This window comes from Coloeus monedula (assembly GCF_965178545.1).
Source record: "Coloeus monedula genome assembly, chromosome: 27".
Lineage (NCBI taxonomy): Eukaryota > Metazoa > Chordata > Aves > Passeriformes > Corvidae > Coloeus > Coloeus monedula.
In genome coordinates, this window is record NC_138807.1 from 5,414,813 (window position 1) to 5,434,587 (window position 19,775).

A 19,775-nucleotide genomic window follows, 5' to 3' on the forward strand; every position below is an offset into this window, starting at 1 on the left:
AAAACTTTTTAAAATTAAAAATGCTCCTGCTAAAACCTTTTACTGCCCTGAAATGGAGGCAGAGCCATGTGAAAGCAGCAGGGGCAGAGTGTGTGCTCCCAGTGCTCCTAGATAAGATGTCAGTGTTTGAGGAGGAGAGCTCTGGTCCAAGAAGGAAGGGCGTGGAAGGACAGTCCTCGTGTGGGATCTGCAGGTCCTGGTGTGCCAGCAGCATCAGCTGATTCCCTGCAGCCTGGGCTGGAGGGACAGGGCTGGCTCTCACATTTCCAGGAGAACACAGAGCTCAGCACTTCAGCGCCAGTGGAGTCGTTCCAGGCAGCTCAGATGTGGAAAAAATTATATGAAATGTTGGAACTGGAGAGCAGCAGAACTTACAGATGTGAGCTGACACTTGAATAAACAGATGTGTAAATAGATAGCTGCAGGTAAAGCTGCAGGGGATGTGTGCTTGTCACCACACTAAAGACGTGTGCATGCATCCACAGGCGTGCACGTGTATAAATATTTGAAAACCCTTTGTGTCCTGCCTTAACTTCGTTTTTTCTTTTCCTATCACTGCACATTTTGGCTCCAGCCCTTAAGTGGAAACCTCCCAACGTGATGTTTTTACTGTTCATGACCTGGCAAGAGTTAAGGCAGTTCTAGAAAGCTGACGAATCTTCTCTCATCCCATTTCTGGAAACAAAATCCAGTTGACCTCTGGATTGTGGGATGTTTAACGTGCGAATTGGTGTCGTTCCCCCTCTCACCTCCCCTCAGCCCTGCCGAGGATGGGTCGTGCTTCCTCTCCCAGCACCGTGGTGTGTAATAAAAAGCCAGGAAATGGGGCCTGGGTTACGCAATGTGCAGCTCAGTAAAACAAACAGTGCAGACAATCCCCAGTATCTTCAGATGACTCAGTTGAAAACGTCGCTTCCTAGCAATGGAGCAGTGCCCTGCTGGAATAAACCTCCCAAACGCTTGCAATAAATGCTTGGATGTTGTTTGTCCTAGCGAAGGTCACTTTCTCCAGCCCAAGTGATTATTGATTGGATCTCCAGGTTTTTAGACCTTGGAACCTACAGGTTTTGTTTTCAGCTTTGCTTGGTTTGCCTTTGGTAGCTGGGACCTGCTCCTGTATTCGAAATTGTCCCAGTCCCTTGATTTGGGCTCCACTAAGTGATGGTGTGAGGGTTCTGTTTTTCCATAGGAATGGGAAAAGTGAATTCTTGGATCGTGCTGTCAGCAACCAAGAACCACAGTGGGGCTGGAGCTGAGATGCACTTCTGAGCCAGCTTTATGTTGTCACTTATCTGCAAACGCAGTGGAGAAGGGGTTATTCCATCAGCACAGGCAGCACCCTCATGAATAGGCTGATGACCCAGTGTCAGCCCCATTCGTGGGGCCGTGTTTGGAGGGGGAAGGGAGGTGGACCCAGCCCCATAAAGTTCCTATTGTTCTAAAAGCAGAAACATCTGCTGGAGGAGCGTTTTTGCTGAGCTCAGCAGCGGGGAGCCGCTCGTTGACCAGTTCTGGTCTTTCCACTCCGTATTTCCACTCTTCTACATAATAATGCAGAATTTTCTTCTCGTAGGGAGGGCAGAAATAGTTCGATTAACCGTGAGGATACGTGCACTTGGGATAAATGAAAAGCTGGCAAACAAAGGGAGCTTTATGTAAGCTGGTGGCCAATAATACTCAGGTTTCCAGAGCTTGGTGTTGCTGTTTACTTGTTACAAGCTTGTCATGAACCATAAACCTCATGGGATGCTCGTTCCGGCGGCGCGTCGGGACGGAGGGGGTGTACTGGTGGTGTTTGTCCTTCCTTGTCGCCTCGTGGCACTTCACAGGGATGTGACGAGCTCCGTATTGGTGTTGACAGCCCACTGGCCTTTGCGAGGTGACTGCTGCAGTTCACTATTCTCATCTCATTTTAGGCAAAAAGGTTCAGGTGCGTAAACCTGCACCAGGAGCTTCCGATGCTGTTCCCTCCAGGAAGCGCCCAACGCCAGTCAACCTTGCCAGTGCAATAAAGAGAGGCAATAGTGCGATTTCCCAGAGACCCTTCAAAGATAGGGTTGTGCACTTACTGGCACTAAAGCCTTATAAGAAACCTGAACTTATTCTCAGATTGCAGAAGGATGGACTTTCTCAGCAGGACAAGGATTTGCTGGATAACCTTCTGCAACAGGTTTGTACTCTGATGAAGACAACGATTTAGGTAAAGGGAAATGTCTTCTCAGACCCCCCTCCCGTGGCAGTGGAACCTGTTATCTCCAGGCTGCAGCTGAATGTGACTCTAAAGGCTGTGGGGGACACAGTTCTCAGCTCCCAGTGCTGGTGCAGAGATAGCAGGAGCCTCCCGTGGCTACGCCTCGGGTTAGGGGGTGCGACCAAGCCAGATGATTTTGGCTCACCAGATCAGTCCCTTTTAGAGGGACACTTCTGCTTGGTCATGGGGAGGATTCTCTTGACAGAGGATCCACAAGTTATTTGGTCATAACCTCTAAATCCCTGTTTTATTCTCGTGGATGTAAAGGAGCAAGGCTCTGTATTGGCACAAGTTTTGTATGTGAAGGAAAAGATGTCCCCACTTTTTTTTGTACTCCTCAGAGCCTTTCCTGCTTGGAAGTGCCACTGGTTAGGTGTGAAGATCATGCAGCTCCTTGCCAAGCACATTATTTGTGTGTCAAGTGTGAAAGCTGTCTCCAAGCTGAATCAGTTCCTAGCACTTTGAGTCACATTAAAGGTGCCATTTTAGGCCTCGCAGTAAACACCTTCACTGCTTTATTAAACACATCATGGCTATTTATTTAAATGCTGCAGCTGCCTTCTTCTGTTCTGGAAGATATTCTGGAAAAAACTCCTTTTTTTTTTTTTTTTCCTTTTTTACTCCTTTCCATAAAGAGTGAGACAGGAGTTCAGTTTGCCCAAGGGCACAGGGCAGGTCGTATTAATGACAGAGTCACAGCTGGCACAGCGTGTTCCTTCCTTAGATTTTAATCCCAGAGCCCTTAATTTCCCAGCAATTTCTTGGAGCACTTTTTCAACGCTATCACTGAGTTTCAGAGTAGAAATCTGTGTTTCTGGTCCTCGCTTTTGATGGATGCTCTGCCCCATCCCTGGCAGGCGAGCGGCGCGTGCGGCGCTGCCCACGGGGCCGCCCTCGTTGGGCTAAATGCTGATTTGGCTGTAAACGTGGTGCTCGTAAAGTTAATCCCTCTCAGCCCTCCCAGGGCTCCCATGCACAGGCAGACACAGATAAGCTAAAAATTACAGGCTGTGTTAAAGCTACACGTCTAAATCTGTCTAGGTGTGGGTTTCATTGTGCTCTTGCATCTCTCACAGGACTCCGTGTTCCTGGCGGCCTTTTTGCCTCATTTTGCAAGGTTTCTATTTTTGGGAGGGCTGGGGTGGAGCTTGCAGAGTCCCACACGAGCAAAACAAGGAGGTAGCAGCTCTCAGCCTCTGTGCAGAGAAAAATCCGAGTTGTTCTTCCCGGGCTCCAGGAACAGGCAGGGAGCAGAGAAATTCTGGGCGAGGTTTTTTATTTTTTTGGTAAAGGAGAACCTGGATTTGCTTTTGTCTCCTGGGTGTGTTTACAGGGATACCTCGATGTAAAACACGGCTCAAATTCTTCTTGTATTTTGGCTCAGGATTTTGGAAAGCTGACAGGACTGAAAGGAAAAACAAAGTGTTTGTCATGTAAACCGATAACTGGGCTTTCTATTTTTCGCTTATCAGGAGAGTTTGCCGTGTTGGTTGTGCAGCTTTTTGCTCTGAAATTCCTAGATTTTTGATATTTTTAATATTAGGTTGTAGCCTCCCTAAAGCAAAAGTAGAGGGATCCAGCAGCATCTTCAGCTCATTCAGGACTTCCCACTCTTTTGCTTGTTTTTGAGGCATTTTCCTGCTGCGTAGATAATGGAAATCCCTGCGCACAGCCACATCCTCAATGGAGAGCAGTAATCCCTAAACAGATGCACAAGATCTCCATGCAGTGGATAAAAGCATTTTCCACTTTCAAGGGTAGCAGTCTCCAAGCTGAGGGGCTCCAGCAGGGAATTTGGGATGCAGCTGCTGGCTTTGCCTGGCTCTGGGCAGAGCATTTGGCACCTGGGCCTCCTCATCCCTCTTCAAAAACACATTGAAAGCTTTATTTTCATTTCAAACTTGCAGTGCTTTGCGAGCTGAGGTTGCCCAGAGAAGCTGCCCCATCCCTGGGAGTGTGTCCAAGGCCAGGTTGGAGCAGCCTGGGATAGTGGAAAGTGCCCCTGCCCATGGGATGAGATGGAACCAAACCATTCCATGACTGTGGATCACCCAAGAGAGGTTCATTATCAGTGAAGGCCTCGCTGGGGCTCTTTGCTTTGTGCCAACTCTGGTTTTTCAGGCATGTAACCAGCAGCAAGAAGTTAAATTTTCAGTCAGGCCGTGGAAAGACTGATCCAAGTGGGATAAGTCTTTCACAAGTTGTTTCCATTCTAATCCAGCTCTGCCCGTTCCAGCAGCGTTCCCTCTCCGTGCAGGGTTTTGTGGGGAAACGACACAGGGACAGGGTTGGATAAAATGTCAGGTGGCTGCTGGTGCAAGTGTGCTGAGCTCCCTGCAGAGCTCTGCTGGCTTGAAGCTGGAAATCCCAGGTTCTGTTCTTGCCCTGGAAAAGTTCTGCATAAAATCCAGGTGATCCCAGGGCATTCTCCTCAGAGCTCCCTGAGAAAGCAGCTCTCTGTGGCCTGTTTTGTTGGCTCATTAGTGAGAAATTATCTCCTGGCAATTGTTAACCAAGTTATCGCCCCAAGAGTTCCTCTTTGGCCATAAACTGCCCCATTTTGGCTATGGGACAGGTGTGATAAGTGACCTGCCTGTTCCCATTAGGTTTTATTTCCAGGTGTTAGCATCACATGGTGGTGTACTGGTCCAGGCTCCCCAAGCTGAATAATCTGTTTCAGATATGACTTATTTCCCACTCAACTGGATGTGCTTTAGAAACTCATTATGAATTATTGCAGTGACAAGGCGAGAGGAAAGGCACAGTTTGATTAAATAATGTTAATAATAAGGAAATGAAATATTAAAGTCTCTCCTTGTTCTCTGACACTACTAACAACTGCTAAGTCTGCTCAGATTTTGCCTTCATCTTAGCTCTTGTTTGGTCGAGGAAGTGAGAAAATTAAACCTTAACGATGGCTTTCCAAATTCCTTCTGTTCCAGGTGGCAAATCTGAGTGCCAAGGACAGCACTTTCACACTGAAAGATTGTGTATACAAAGAAGTGCAGAAGGACTGGCCTGGCTACTCAGAAGGAGATCAGCAGTTGTTGAAGAGGATCCTTGTTAGGTAATTATCCATCATCTTCTCTCTGATATCATCCAGGGAATCCTGGGCTAGGGCAGGCTCTGTAAATCAGGGTGACTGAGGTCTGTAAGTTGACTGTGTGACTTATTTTGACATCATTTGAAACTGTTCATCACCCAGGGACCTGTAGGAGTTGACTAAACTTGAATATTTCCAAGTGGATCCACTCCTCACATCATCCTGGGCTGTCTTCAAATCATTGAAGGCAAAGCTTGGGGGGAAACCTGGATGGGAGCAGAGCTGGTAGAGATAATACTGCTGGTCTGAAATCCTGGGAGATGAGTGGATTAAATGTGTCCAGCTCAACTCTCCTTCCTTTTTTCCACATCTTCCTGTGCAGGTTGAAGTGTTTCACCCCTAAATCTGACATTTGATTGAAGTCATGGATGCATGGAAAAGCAAGAGGCTGTTTTGTGGGATAAATCCCTTAAAACTCATGCTGGTTGTCCTGCTTGGAGTGTGATCTCTGTTCCCTCCTGAAAGAGCCCTTAACAGACTCAGTTCATCCTTAGCTGCTGAAAACTTGTTCCCTCTACAGATACTTTCCTTAGGTGAGGCCTCCAGGCTTGGAAGCTTCTGGCTGGCAGGGAAAGATACCAAATCTCCCAGTTTCCTCCCGAATTCTGCTCTGAGCGTTGATATTTTGCAGTGCCTTGTACAGGTCTTGTCACGCAGGCAGAGCTTTTACTTGTGCTTTATTTTATTGCACTTTTGGTTAAGCTGAAGCACAGCATGCTCTGTTTGAGCACTTCCCATGATTCAAAAGCGCAATTGACTTAGAGATGAGACTTTTTTAAACCAACAGAAAACTTGCACTCCAAGTGCTTTGGTGTGCTCAAAGAAAATCAGAACTTGTTCAAATGGCCTTGATGTGAAATTATAAAATTAAAAGGAAAAATCCAACTGCCATGCAATCTTTATGGGTTTCACCAAAAAAAAAAAAAAAACCCACCCCAAAAAAAAACCCCCCGAAGTGAATTTCTCCCTGTGGAAAAGCCATGTTTACTGCTTTTTCTAGAATTGTGGCATTCACTTGGGCAAGGGTCTAAAAATAGACCTTGGAAAGGATGTATTCAACTGTACAAACAAAGCCCTGCTCAGCCAGTGCAGGTAATGAGGCTCCAGAATGGAAAAAAAACATGTGGGGTTGAAGACAGGAGGAAAACAGTGCCAGAAAAAGGGCACAGGAGGCAGCAGACGTTGGGGTTTGCGTCGCTGGGTGCCGTCGTTGCCTGGAGCCAACCAATTGTTCCAGGTCCTCCTGCATTTCGGGGCCAGTGGCCACTCAGTGCCTCAGCAGCTGCAGTAATTAACACATCTGCAGATATTAAAGCTGGGTCTAACTGTGCTGGGGTTAAACCAGCTCGGTTTTCCTCCTGTTAGGGTTAAACCAGCTCGTTTTTCCTCCTTTTTTATGTTTTCCGTCTTTCTGTCGTCGCTGGGGACCCTGAGGTCTGGGGAAGGTGTCCCAACCTGTAACTGGATGAGCTTTAAGGTCCTTCCAGCCCAAACCATTCCAGGGTTCTCTGCAGTCTTTCCTCTGCTGACCTCAATGCTTTCATGACTCCTTAAAATCCACAATTAACAATTAGGAGATGTGATAAGCTTGCTCAGGCTGATCAACCAGCCCCCCAAAAACCACTTTCACTGGGGTTTTTAGGCAATATCAATGTCTCCTTCCCGTTTTCACAATCCCCAAGTCCTTTCCGTGAGTCGATCTGTGGCTGCTGAGGTTGTTTGAAATAAAATTAAACAAAGTCAGGACAGTGGTGACACTGCAGATGTCTAAATATTGCTGCAACACAGCCCAAGGTTCAAGCTGGAGTTAGAAGCCAAATCTTGTCAAGTCATGGGTGTTATCTCTGAGATAATCTTCCCAATGTTTAAAGGATGTGAGTGAGCTTCAATGCTGATTCCAGTTTCTTGTGGGGGAATTTCAAGGTGGGTTATTCAGGCTCCTGACAAACTGACTGCAGAGCTACTTTATTAAAACCTTTAACCCCGAATTCTATTTTTTTTTTTTTTGTGGTTTGTCAGCTGCAACCTGATGCAAGAGTGTTTTTTTTTTCTGGGTGATTAATGGAGGGGCAGTCTGGTGTCAGAATTGTTGGGCTGGTGGGCTGGGAAAATACTCTGAGATCTGGAGAGGAGCAGAGACCCAGCCTGGAGGGGAATTCAGGCACTCAAGTGATTCTAATTGTACTTTTTGTTGCTACAAAAGGGTTTTTTTGTTTGTTTGTTTGTCCAATACCACAAATACAGCCCAGAGTAGCTCTGTTTTGCATGATGCAACTGAAAAGTATTATTGGGAAGCCCGAAATGTAAATCCTGGTGGACCAATAATACCTCAGCAGTTCCTGTTATAATCCTGCTTTTCCTGGACCCAGAGGAGCTCACTGCTGAAAGGGCTGCTGTTACCATAAAATGTTGTTTTAATGATGCTAATGAGTGGGAGAACTTATTCCTCAACATCTGAGCTTGAGTTTCAGCCCCTCTTCAGTGAGCTTTGCTTTCCAAGTTGCCTCAGAAAGCAAAAACTCAGCAGAAATTTGTTTAATTAATGTCTTCCTGAGCTGTATTTCAATCGGCAGGCATAATATATGATATCCTTTTCACCTTGAAATTCAATGCCACTTTTACTCATCTCCATGTGAATTATGTTTCTGAGGCTGGAATTAATTTGTTTTAATTCTTACATCAGCAGTTCAAGGGAAAAAAGGTAAAATTGTTGAAAAAGAAGTTCCAACCTCAACAGGGAATCCTTTTATGTGCCCAAGAGCTCGGCCTTTGCCGTGTTGGTCCAAGATGTGACTTCCATTACTAAAGAGCCACAAAAATCACGACAAAGCAAGAAAGAGATAAGGAATTCCAATTTGTCAGTGATATTCTCCTGTAAGAGTTTCTCCTTCCCAGCTTTTGCCAGAGATCAGAGCCTGAACGAGCTCCTTTGTGGCACCTTCAAGCAGAGTTTGAGCCCTGGAAAGGCTCTTTGCTGCAAGGTGTGCAGTGCCACCTGTCCCCTTGGCACGGGATGTCACCAGCCCCCGGTTGTGTTTTGCAGGAAGCTCTGCCAGCCCCAGAGCAGCGGCGGTTTCCAGGGAGAAGCACCTTCCCTGAGCCCTCCGAAGGACACCGTCAGCTCCAGCTCTCCCCCTCAGGTGGGTGATCCCCCTCCCAGCTGCAGCCCAGGATCCTTGTGCCTCCTGATGGATTTGGCTGCTGGATGTGGGTCCAGGCTGAGCTGTGCCTGTCTGCACCCTGTAATCACCTGCTGCCGGGTCAGGAGGTCCTTGGGTTTTTATTTCGGTTTTATTAAGTTGGAGTCTAATTCTGGCTTTTCCTCAGCATCTGTTTCTCCTTTGGACGTGGGGAGGATCTCTGACAATGGGGCTCAGGTTCAGTTTTAAGGGCTAAATTCCTTTTGCAGTGCCTCCATCCCTCCTGGAGTTCCTGGGAGAACGAGCTTGTGTTTTCCTCATTACTAATAATTGAGTGGAACGAAGCTGTAATAAGCAACTCCCAAACATGGTTGAGTTATTAAAACCCTTGACCTTTTGCAGCCTAATTGCTGTGACAGATCAGGGGCAGGTTGGGCCGCTCCTGGCTCAGAGATGCCAGAGCACAGAGCTGTGAAAAGAACATTTTGCCTGCTTTTTCCATGACCATAAACCACGGAGGAGCCGCGTTTGACGCGTGTCAAGCGGAGCCTTGTCCCCGCTTCTCCCGGTATCTCCCAGCACAGGCGTTGCTGGCATTGTGAAACGTGTGCTGCCTTCCCTTCTTGCAGTGTGGGTCAGCCCAGACAAGTTGAGTATTTATTCTTCTCCTGCCAATGGAATGTGTAATGCCTACTTGTCTGGACAGACGCACCGGGGATTAGTGGCAAAGAATATTAACAGGTAAAGAAATTATGTGCTCTCTGGCGCTGAGAGGGAGGCAATTCTCTGGCTGAGAACAAGGACTGTGTAACTTGTTTGCCAGGTAGCTGATTCCAAATCCTCTCCTGCTCTGCTGTGGGCATGTTCCTTGGTGAATGAAGAATGATCACCTTCAAGTTAGCTCGGAAAGTGTCTTTTTTTTAAGGTTGAAAAGTCGTCTTGCTTCTCTGTCTCTCCACATTTTAATGATTCAGAGGTCTTTAGGGTGAGGTTTTGATCTCTCTGAATGACCCAGTTGAAACTTTGGGTGGTTGATTGGGTTGGATTTAGGAAAGGCTGGTGAAACAGGGACAATCCAATGTGGAATATGAATGTTTCCAGCATGATTCTGTCGTGTCAGACAGCAAACCACAGCATCGTGAGCTGTCACTTTTTTAATACTCTCTGGCTGCAGTTTCTATTTAGAGAAATGGTTTTTAATGGGTGCAGTGCCAGCAGAGGATTGGGATTTGGTAGGCTGGAATGCAGAATATTTTGGGAAAGCTCAGCTGTGGAATGAAGGTGAAAAAGAAGATTGGTCTGGTAATTCTAGAAAACAGATGTATAGAACCCTCCAAACCAGAAAGATGAGTTTAGAGAAGCTGATATTTGTCGGTTTTAGAGAAGAGGTTGTAAAATCTGGCAGTTTTTTAGTTCTGTCACCTGTTCAGAGGCTGCAGTCAGAGATGGCCCCTCCTTGGGGAGATGGACACGGGGAGTTCTGGGAAGCGATGTCACCGAGCCGGTCGGACGTGCTGTCCTTGCCCCTTGAGCTCAGTGGCAGAACCAGCAGCTCTTCCTTAATTACCTTGACAGGTGGAAAGAATTCCTGGCACTGAGCAGTGTCCTCAAGACCCCTGAGTTAGCAAAGAGAGATAAAATCCAGGGGAAAAAGAGGGCATTAGGGGCTGCTCCAGCCATCTTCCAGCTGCATTTCAGTGATGGAGCAACGTTTCCATTCGCAAACACGCCGCGGTCCTGCCTGAGACAGAAAGAAAATAATGGATTATCCAAAAGAAATATCCAGAGCTATCGCTTGTTTTCCTCTGGGCACTAAATAATCTTTGGCTCAGAGCTGTTGCAGCCCCAGAGCTGCCAGGTGGGCACACACTGAGGCCTGGCTGAGGTGGTTGTGGCTGGCATGGGCTGGGCTGAGCCTGATGGATGGGTTCTTCCATGGAGCAGCTTTTCCAGGCTGGAGGCAGCTGCCTCCAAGGTATGGGCACAGCTGGGAGCCACTTCCTTCTCTGCCCTTGTTCAAAAAAGGGTTGCTCAGGTCACGTTGGCCCCTGTGACGTGGCTTTTTAAAAGTGCTGCAAAAGTCCCCTGTTGCCTGAAATTCTGAGAACTGAGCAGTTGTCACTTCCTCCCCTCTTCCGGGCAATGCCTCGTTCTTGAGAAGGGGAAGGAACAGGGAAGGGGTGAAGCTCTTGGCCACAGAGCTGGGAATAAAATGTAGAACTGGTGAAGCCCTCTGTGCTCCAGAGGGCTGAGCACATTTTACCTCAGCAGGGACTTTGGGGTGCTCAGGACAGATATTTTTATCACAGAATCTCAGAATGGTTTGGGCTGGGAGGGACCTTAAAGCTCATCCTGTTCCACCCCCTGCCATGGCAGGGACACCTTCCACTGTCCCAGGTTGCTCCAAGCCCTGTCCAGCCTGGCCTTGGACACTTGCAGGGATGTTTCCACTCTCTAATTGGCTGGGACAGGGGGAGGCTGCAGGGTTTGAGTTCCAAAGGGCTGGGTTTGAAACAAGCTGCAGTGAGAGCGGGCTGGGTGGCACGGCCTGTGCGGGGATAATCAGGGAGGTCAGGAATTGCTGATGGGGTGCTGGGATTCTTTAAGCTCTCCCACCAAACTGTGGGCTCTGGGAAGCAGTTTGGGATGGAGAAGCCGCGGATTATTCCCTTCTCCCCTGTATTGCACCACCACCTAGTGGTACCATCCAGCTCCACTCCTGCACCTTCAACACGATTTATTTCTCCTTTTTCTTCCCCCCCCCCCCTTTCTAAACAGAAACGATCCCAACCTCTGGAGTTCATCGACCCCCTGGCCAACAAAAAGCCCAGGATCTCGCATTTGGCTCACAGAACCCAACCCACTTTCAACGGGAAGCTGAATTCCTCCAACGGGAAGGACACCCCGGCCCCCCCTGCCCTGCCCCCGGCCCTGCCGGAGCCGGTGAGCTCCAGCTCCACCCTCCCGGCGCTGGAGCTGCCCAGGCCTCACGATCCCCTCTCGGATGTCAGCAACGACCTGACTCACAACGGCAGAGACTGTGAGAGCACGGAGCCTCCCGACAGACTGAGTCACCCCCTGCCCACAGACTGTGCCCAGAGCAGCAAACACAACTGCGGCTCCTACGTCAAATCCAAGAAAAAATCCAAAAAGCACAAAGACAAGGAGAAGGAGAGGAAGGAGAAGAAAAGCGAGGAGAAGTGCAAAGAGGAGAAGCAGAACTGTGAAGTAATAAAAAATGCTGACTTAGTTAGTGTTCCCCAGGAACAGGTCCCAGGTGAGTGGGGGCCGAGAGGTGCTTTGGTGTTGGCTGGGCGTGATCCCAGCGTTGCCTGGAGGAGTGAGCACGTCCTGGGCCATCCCAGGCGCTGTGGGGACCCAAATGCCAGCGCTGTCCTCCCTACAAATCACCAGAGGTGCTTCCTCTCCACAGAGGGTATCAGGTTTTTCCTGTTTAACCTTTCGTGCTGTTTGGAGCTGCCTCAGAACGTGTCATGTTTCTCCTGGTTAAATTAAAAGCTGGGATAATCTATGGGGATGAAAGGCTGGGAGCAGTGGGAAGAGCAGCGCAGCGCTTGTGTTGGCTGTTGTGATGACTGTTGTTTGGATTTCTAATGAAAAGTTACTCACAAAAGCTTTTAATATTGGCTACAAACGGAATGATAGATAAACCTGGTGATAAATGCTGTTAAAGCAGTGGAGAACCAGCTCTTCCAGGCTGGAAAAGCTTCCTTCCATCCCACTAGGGCTGGGAACTTATTTATTCAAGGACTGACCCAACAGTGAATCTCCGTTGAGGTGGGATGAAAACATTTTCCACTCTCTCCAAGTCAAGTCTGTGCACTCTTAGAAGTCAGAGCAGAGAATATTTCTTGACTGATCCCATCCATTCTTTTTCCTGCTGCTTCCACATTTTCTGCTGTTTGTTACAGCTCCCCAGGGCACTGGGACTTTCTCTGCAGCCTCTGGGAACATCTGTTCAATTCCTCTTGGCGTTTTCCTTCACCCTGTTACCGTTTTCTACATTCCCCTTCATGCTTGGTGCATGAAAACCCTCCAGTTTTGGCTCCAAAAAGACAATACCTTGAAATGGAGATTCATCTGTTGGATTCCTGGAAAGGGAGAGCTTCTCAGGGCATTGGGATTGAGCTGGTCCCAGCCCTCCCCTTCCCCACAGGCTTTGCAGCAGTGACAAAATGCACTTTGATGGCTCAGCAGTGATTCCTGGGGACAGTCTGTGGGGTTTGATGGTCATGTGGCACTGCAGAATTGTGAGAATTCTTCTACTTTTGTGTCACTCCCAGTTTTTTCTGTGAATGTTGTGTTTCTGCCACGTTGTTTCTGTTCCCCGTGAGCCTCTGCAGTGGTTCTGGAGGGGCACACTCACATGTTCTCTCCTTAATACATATTTCTGTGTTATAAATACCCCAAATTCTTGGGAAACTGATGAGCCTCCACCACCTTTTCTGCTTCACTTTACAGTTTAATTCCTGGGTTTTTGTTAATTATTAGGAGTTGGGTTTTTTTCCTGCTGCTGTAGTGAGGTGACAAATCCGAGCTGGACTGGGAGCAATCACAAACAGGATGTGGTCAGTCCTGCTTGGATCCTGGACAGCCAGAACTGGGATGTTTTCCTTCTGTGCCTTGCTGTGGGTAGCACCAGCCCCGTCCTGCTCCTTTCCCAGTTCCCCCTGGGGCTGTAGGGAAGCAGAAAATCACAAAAAGTTTGGGTTGGAAGGACCTTAAAGCTCATCTGGTTCCACCCCCTGCCGTGGGCAGGGACACCTTCTGCCAGAAGTGGGAGTTTCTCCCTGGAATTTTGTTCCAGAGGCTCTGGAGGGACCTTTGGGGTCCTTTCAGTCAGTAGGTGGCACTCACAGGCAAAACAAACCTCCCCGTGTCCCTTTCTTTCCACGATCCTTAAACCCTGTCCTGCATCTTCCACGCCGTGGTCAGGAAAGGAGGAAAATCGGGAGGAGCTGCAGCAGGAGTTTGGGATTGGGACGGTTTTAGAAACGCTGGGTTTGTGCCATCCTCCCATCCTGCTCAGGAGAGCCTTTCTGTGGAAATTCAGAGGAAAATCCATCTTTTTAGGGATGCAGTCAGGGTACTGCTGACTCAGGTTGTGCAGCTGATTCTGGTGAGGGCTTGGAATGTAGCACCCAGTTTGTGGAAAATATCCCTTTCCAAATGTGGATCCAACCGCTTTCTTCCTCCACATTTATCCTGCAGTGTTCGGGGGATGTGGAGGATGAGTCTGCCTTAGGTTTATTCTGTTCTTCCTTCAGTTCCTGAACATTCTTAGCTGAGCCTTCACTAATGCAGCTTCTGCTTGGATTTGTGTGTGGAGCTGTGCGAGGGGAGACCTGCATTCCCTAAAAACCTCTCTGTGGTGCCCTGCAGGGCTCTGGGATATTAATTCAGGAATCTTCCCCCTGGGGTACCCACAGAGGAATCTCTCAGGTGTAGAAGCAGGAGAAAAGAAGGTTCACCTTGCCCAGCTCAGCTCTCTGGGCTCAGGGCTGTGTTTTCCTCGTTCCCAGTGGTGCTGTCGATGTTATCCCACTCCAGGCACTGTTTATCCACCAATTAAATGCAGATTTTTTTTCTGCTCGGTGCACTGGCTGATGTTGGTGTTGTTTTGCTGACAGACAAAATACTGGAGGAGCCTTGAACTTTCAACCACCTTATTGTGGCTCCTCTGCCTCTGTCAGTTCCAAGCAAAACAGAAACCCCTTAGAATTCCATAAACTGTATATTGCAGGGGAGTTTTATGAGTTTGAAGCTGAATTGCAAAGAGCTTTGAAGTTTAAGAACATCTATAAACAAGTCTTTATTTTTTCAGGTTTAAATGGAACATGCAATAATTCTAGTGTACCAACATCAACTTCAGAAATGCCAGATTATTTATTGTAAGTATGTTTATCGGTTGCTTCATCACTTTGGGATCGTGTTTCAAGCTAAAACTCACAACACGCTGGGGATTTTTGTTGGACTTTTTGTGTTATTTGCTAGAACTTCATTAGGTGGGTGTAAGAAAAAGAGCAAACCCAGCTCTGCAGATCAGTTGTTGAGACTAAACTTGATATCAAAGCTGGTTTTTACCTCCTTAAGGAGTTCAAGGTGATCGCCTGTAAATTGTTGAAGTGCTTCGAAAAACATTTCATACCTTAGGGGGGTTTGAAAGGTTTAAAGATCTCCACGTTACAGCTGGGAGCTCAGAGAGGGAATAATCTGCTTTCGTGCTGTGGAAGACAGGGCAAGGAAGGATTTGGGGTGGTTTGCTAATTCTTCCCCTCTTCAGAGCCAAGATCATCTACATAAAGCAGTGAAATATTCTTTACTGGGAGGCTCTAACCCCTGGGTTAGGATGTGAGTTGTTTCACCTCTCGACCCTTTAATCAGATCCCCTCAGGGTTAATTAAACAACTGAAGCCCAAAAATCCCTGTGAAGGAAGCCCAAAATCTGCATAAACCCAAACCTGTTCTAAACAAAGCTTTGGGGTGGGGAAAAAGTTGTAGCTGGTGGGGGGGGAATTCTCTGTGCATGTCCCAGCCTGGGGGTTATTTCTATCAGAGCTGGTTTGGCTGTGCTGGGATCGCTGGGAGGGAAGGGATGGAGGAGGAGGAGGAAGCTCTGGAGCAGATAAAGGCTGCTGGTGTGGTTTCTGCTTTGCTGGGCTGGGTCAGCCATACAAGCAACGCCTTCAAGGTGACATTTTTTGGGCCATTCCAAAGAATTTGGGTGGCTGGGGGTGGTTTTTTTTCTCTCACCCATGTGCTGATCCCTCCCAAAAAGGGATATTGCAGCTCCTTGGGCCCTCTGCAAAGGAACTGGGGGAGGTTTCTGAGCTCTGGCAGCTCTGTGCTCTCACCTGGTGTGACCTGACTGGTTTGTGTCCAGCTCCTCAGATTCTAAGAGCTGTCACTGCTGTTTGATGCTTCATTATCGTGTGTGGATGGTTCTTTAGCCCAGCCCCTGGCAAGGAGTCAGTTCTAGAAGTTTAGAGCACTTAAAAAGTTAAAGCACTGAAAGTTCCCCCTGAATTTGAGGCCTAAATCAGCTTTTCCATGGTCATGCACCGAGCTGGCCCTGCTGCAGCTGGAGCAGGGAGGCAAATCAGAGCCATCACCTACCAAAAGATGAGTTTTACCTTCAGAGAGGGCTGCAAATGTCAGCTTTAATGGCTTTTTGTTGAGCAGAATCACTTCCAAAAGGCCCCCAAAGGCACATCAGTTCAACCTGAGCTCAGGGCACATCGAGTGTCTCCAGAAGGTGCTGGAAATAGAGTTGCTGGTGGGGGGGAAAAAAAAACTGAATAAAGCTCCTCACCGTGGTTTCTTGTCGTGCTCTTGCCACATAATCACCCTGCGAGCGTTTTGCAACGATGGCTCAATGCTTTTTGTGTTCCTTTAAAGACTCTTAACACTGGAAGCATCGTATTCCTGCTGTTCCAATGCCTGGCACAGATGCAGAACTCCATGTTCTGCGGGCCAGCAGGAGTCAGAGAAGCTGTAGCAGCGCTATCTGAGTGTCCTCCTCCACCCCCAGCTGCTCCCAGGCTTGGCTGTACCTGCCTCTTCCACCCTATCTGGCACAGATGGGAAGTTTTGGGAGCAAGCATTGTTTGTTTTACAGGAGGTCAGGGCAACAATCCCTGGTGGTTGCCTCCGTAATTTGCTACTTTAATGCAAGTCAGGATGAGAGGAAACGGCCTCAAGCTGCACCAGGGGAGGTTTGGATGGGATATTAGGGAGAATTTCTTCACTGAGACAGGGAACCACCGTCCCTGGAGGGATTTAAGCCGTGTGGATGTGGCACCTGGGGATGTGGGTTAGTGGCAGCCTTGGCAGTGCTGGGATTTGATCTTGGAGGGCTTTTCCAGCTTTAATCACAGAATCCCAGAATGGTTTGGGCTGGAATGAGCTAAAGCCCCATCCAGTGCCACCCCTGCCACAGGCAGGGACACCTTCCCCTGTCCCAGGTCGCTCCAAACACTTCCAGGGATGAGGCAGCCACAGCTTCTATGGGAATTCCATACCAGACCCTTCACAGTGAAGAATTCCTTCCCAATATCCCACCTAAATGATCCCATCGTTCTGAATTACCCACAACTTCTGTTTCCAGTCACCTGGCAGGCTCATCCCAACCCCCCCCCCACCGTGCTCAGCACTGCCACATCCCAGAGAGAATTCCCCCCCCAGACCAATTCCCCTCAAAAACCCATTCACCAAACCCTTTTTCCCTGCAGAAAATACGCAGCCATTTCCTCCTCGGAGCAGCGTCAGAGCTACAAGAACGACTTCAACGCGGAATACAACGAGTACAGGGACTTGCACGCCCGGATAGAGCGGATAACCCGACGGTTCACCCAGCTGGACGCCAAGCTGAAGCAACTTTTGCAGGGCTCTGAGGAATATAAGGTAGAAACAGAGCTAAAAACAGCCGAAAAAGCTCGTTCTGCACGTGGCAAAGCTGCAGTTCTTTGATGTGCTCTGTTTGGGCTGGGTCGGTGTCTAAATTCCAGCCTCAGAACTGCTGGGGAACGTGCACACAGCTGACAGCTTTGGGGATCGCTCCTAGCCCAGCTCTGCGCTGCTCCTTTTTCAGGCTGGAGCCACATCATGGGACTTGTTGACAAGGAAAGGCCTCAGTGAGACAATTGGTGTCCTTAGCCAAAAGCTGCTGGAAGCTATTAGTGTATCCCAGCCAGAAAAACTCATATTTGCACATATGGGAGCGTATCGGGGCTGGAAGGGGAGTTAGCACGGGGTCATCTGTTCCTCTGCAACCTTTGATCTGAATAATGCAGCATTATTGGACTTGTCGGAGTGGTTTTTAAAGAGTTTTAGCTATTCATTAGCTTGAAAAAGTGAGTCTCGTCGAGGATAATAAACAGATTTTTACAGAGCACCTATTGTGCTCAGCACAGCTTCCTCCCTCAAACCTCCTGCCCTTCTTCTCCTTGCAGAATTCCTCACTGGATTGTTTTCAGATCTTTGGGGGGGGAAGGAATATCAGTTGGGGCTTTGGGAATGTGAATTATCCTGGAATCCAGGTGCTTGTCACAGGTAGTTCTCATGGCTGGGGAGTGGGGCCTCATCCTTCTGTGTCAGCTCCAGGATATCCATGGAATCAGAGCTGGTTGTGGCCATTGGATCTCCCCAGGGATGCCATGGAGGGAGCAGATTTCGGTTGGAATTCGGAGGAATTGTGTACATTGAGCCATCAGTAAATACCTGCAGCAGAACTGAAATTCATGCCCTATTTTTTTTTTCTCTTTTTTTTTTTTTTTTAGACCATCCACGATCAAATTTTACAGGAATATCGGAAAATTAAAAAGGTAAGGGAATGTCCTTGGCCACAGAAGGCTTTTGGGCGGTGCCCCTGGTGTGACTGAAAGAGATGGGCCCTTGCCAAGAGCAAACCCAGGCTCTGAGGCAATTGCAGCAGATCTTTGTTCAGCTCCAGCCTGTCCCTAAAAGCAGATCAGAAAGGGTTTGGGGGGAGCTGGGAGTGCTCCACGGATCCCAGGGATCGCTGAGCCGTGGCCGTGGCACAATGGGTGTGTTCAGCCAGGGCCTTTATCTCTCCAGGGAAGGAACAGTTCGTGTTTCAGATGCACAGGCTGAGGGATAACAGGATCCTCTGGGATCTGGGGGCTGCTGGGATCAGTCTCTGGAGCTCTGTCCCCAGATTTTTGGGGTTTCGGGCACATAAAATACCTTAAATTTCAGTATTTTTCTGCAAAGCATCCACACACCAGTGGGAATTGGGGGTTTTTCCTTTAAATAAGTGAATACAGTCCTGAGCCCTGTCATCCTGGGGGATTTAGGAGCTTTTTGAAGAGATTCCCTGCATGTTGGAAGTTCATCTTTGTTCCAGAGGCTGTGAGGTGGGGGCAGAGGGCAGGTGGGGATTGAAAGCCCAGTTAGGCGGAGCCTAACTCTGGTGTGCTCCTTCCCTATGATGGGGCTCCCGGAGCTGGATCATCTGAAAAGGGCTTTTATTCTTGGCTGGGTTTGATCAGAACAGATCTGTTTTAAAGAAGGGTCTAAAAAAGCTTTTTTCCATGGTCATATCCATGGTTTGAAGCTGAAAGAGGGGAGGTTTAGGTGGGATAGGAGGAAATTCTTCCCGGTGAGGGCAGGGAGGGAATGGAATGGAATTCCCAGGGAAGCTGTGGCTGCCCCATCCCTGGCAGTGTCCATGGCCAGGCTGGAGAAGGGAAGGTTCTGGGAAGACCTTAAAGCTCCTTCCAGAGCCCACAGGGGCTCCAGGAGAGCTCAGAGGGACTTGGGACAAGGGCTGGAGGGACAGGACACAGGGAATGGCTTCCCACTGCCAGAGGGCAGGGCTGGATGGGATCTTGGGAGGAATTCCTCCCTGCGAAGGTGGGGAGGGTTTGGGATGGAATTCCCAGAGCAGCTGTGGATGCCCCATCCCTGGAAGTGCTGGATGGGGCTTGGAGCAGCCTGGGATGGTGGAAGGTGTCCCTGCCCATAGGATGAGATCATCTTTGCCTTCCCTCCAACCCAAACCATCCCATGACTGATTCCATGATCTGCTCTGTGCTGTTGAGCCCACCTGGGGCTCAGCTTTGATCTGTCCAGAACCTTTCCCACCTCTGCATTTCCATTTGTTTGTTTTGCAGACAAACCCCAACTACAGCCAAGAGAAGAACCGCTGTGAATACCTCCACAACAAACTGGCCCACATCAAAAAACTGATAGCAGAGTATGACCAGCAGCAGTTTTAGCTGCCACTCACCCCTGGACTGGGTAGGGCAAACCAAAATCCAGTCACCCTGGACGTTACGTTCCCTTTTATACACCCAAAATCCCTTTCAGAGACGAGCATTAATTCCTCGCGGTTGAAGAACTTGGGGATGACTTTAAGATGCCAGATCTGTCATGTCCACGTCCAGCACGCTCCTCCCGAGTTTTTAAGCCTCTCTGAATGTTGGAATGTAACAAATGGATAACAAAAAAAAAAAAAAAAAAAAAAAAAAATCACAAAAAATACCCAACCAAACAAAAAAATTCTGCTTATTTGAAGCCAGCGTTTGACACTTAAGGGAAAACTTGCCTAAAGTGACCGAAGCTCCCACAGGTTAAGAATCTGTAAAAAGTTTGGCATGAAGTTGTAATTCCCCCTGGCCCAGCTCCACGTGGGTTACAAATTGTCCTGCAAATGGTGAGGAACTGGAATTGCTGCTAGGACTGTTCGGAATGAGAGCTGTGTGCTCCCGGCTCCGCGGAAATACACCACGTTCCCTGA

General features: G+C 48.5%; 1 protein-coding gene across 1 annotated transcript in view; it reads left to right on the plus strand.

The window, feature by feature from the left end:
* ELL (elongation factor for RNA polymerase II) overlaps nucleotides 1–19,775 on the plus strand; it is a 51,129-nt gene extending 31,354 nt beyond the window's left edge. Inside the window, exons 5-12 of the mRNA XM_082297884.1 lie at nucleotides 1,917–2,170; nucleotides 5,194–5,318; nucleotides 8,398–8,494; nucleotides 11,273–11,771; nucleotides 14,340–14,406; nucleotides 16,747–16,918; nucleotides 17,794–17,838; nucleotides 19,150–19,775. Coding sequence (XP_082154010.1) covers nucleotides 1,917–2,170; nucleotides 5,194–5,318; nucleotides 8,398–8,494; nucleotides 11,273–11,771; nucleotides 14,340–14,406; nucleotides 16,747–16,918; nucleotides 17,794–17,838; nucleotides 19,150–19,254 — 1,364 coding nt within the window. The 3' untranslated portion in view covers nucleotides 19,255–19,775. The remainder of the gene's footprint in view (nucleotides 1–1,916; nucleotides 2,171–5,193; nucleotides 5,319–8,397; nucleotides 8,495–11,272; nucleotides 11,772–14,339; nucleotides 14,407–16,746; nucleotides 16,919–17,793; nucleotides 17,839–19,149) is intronic.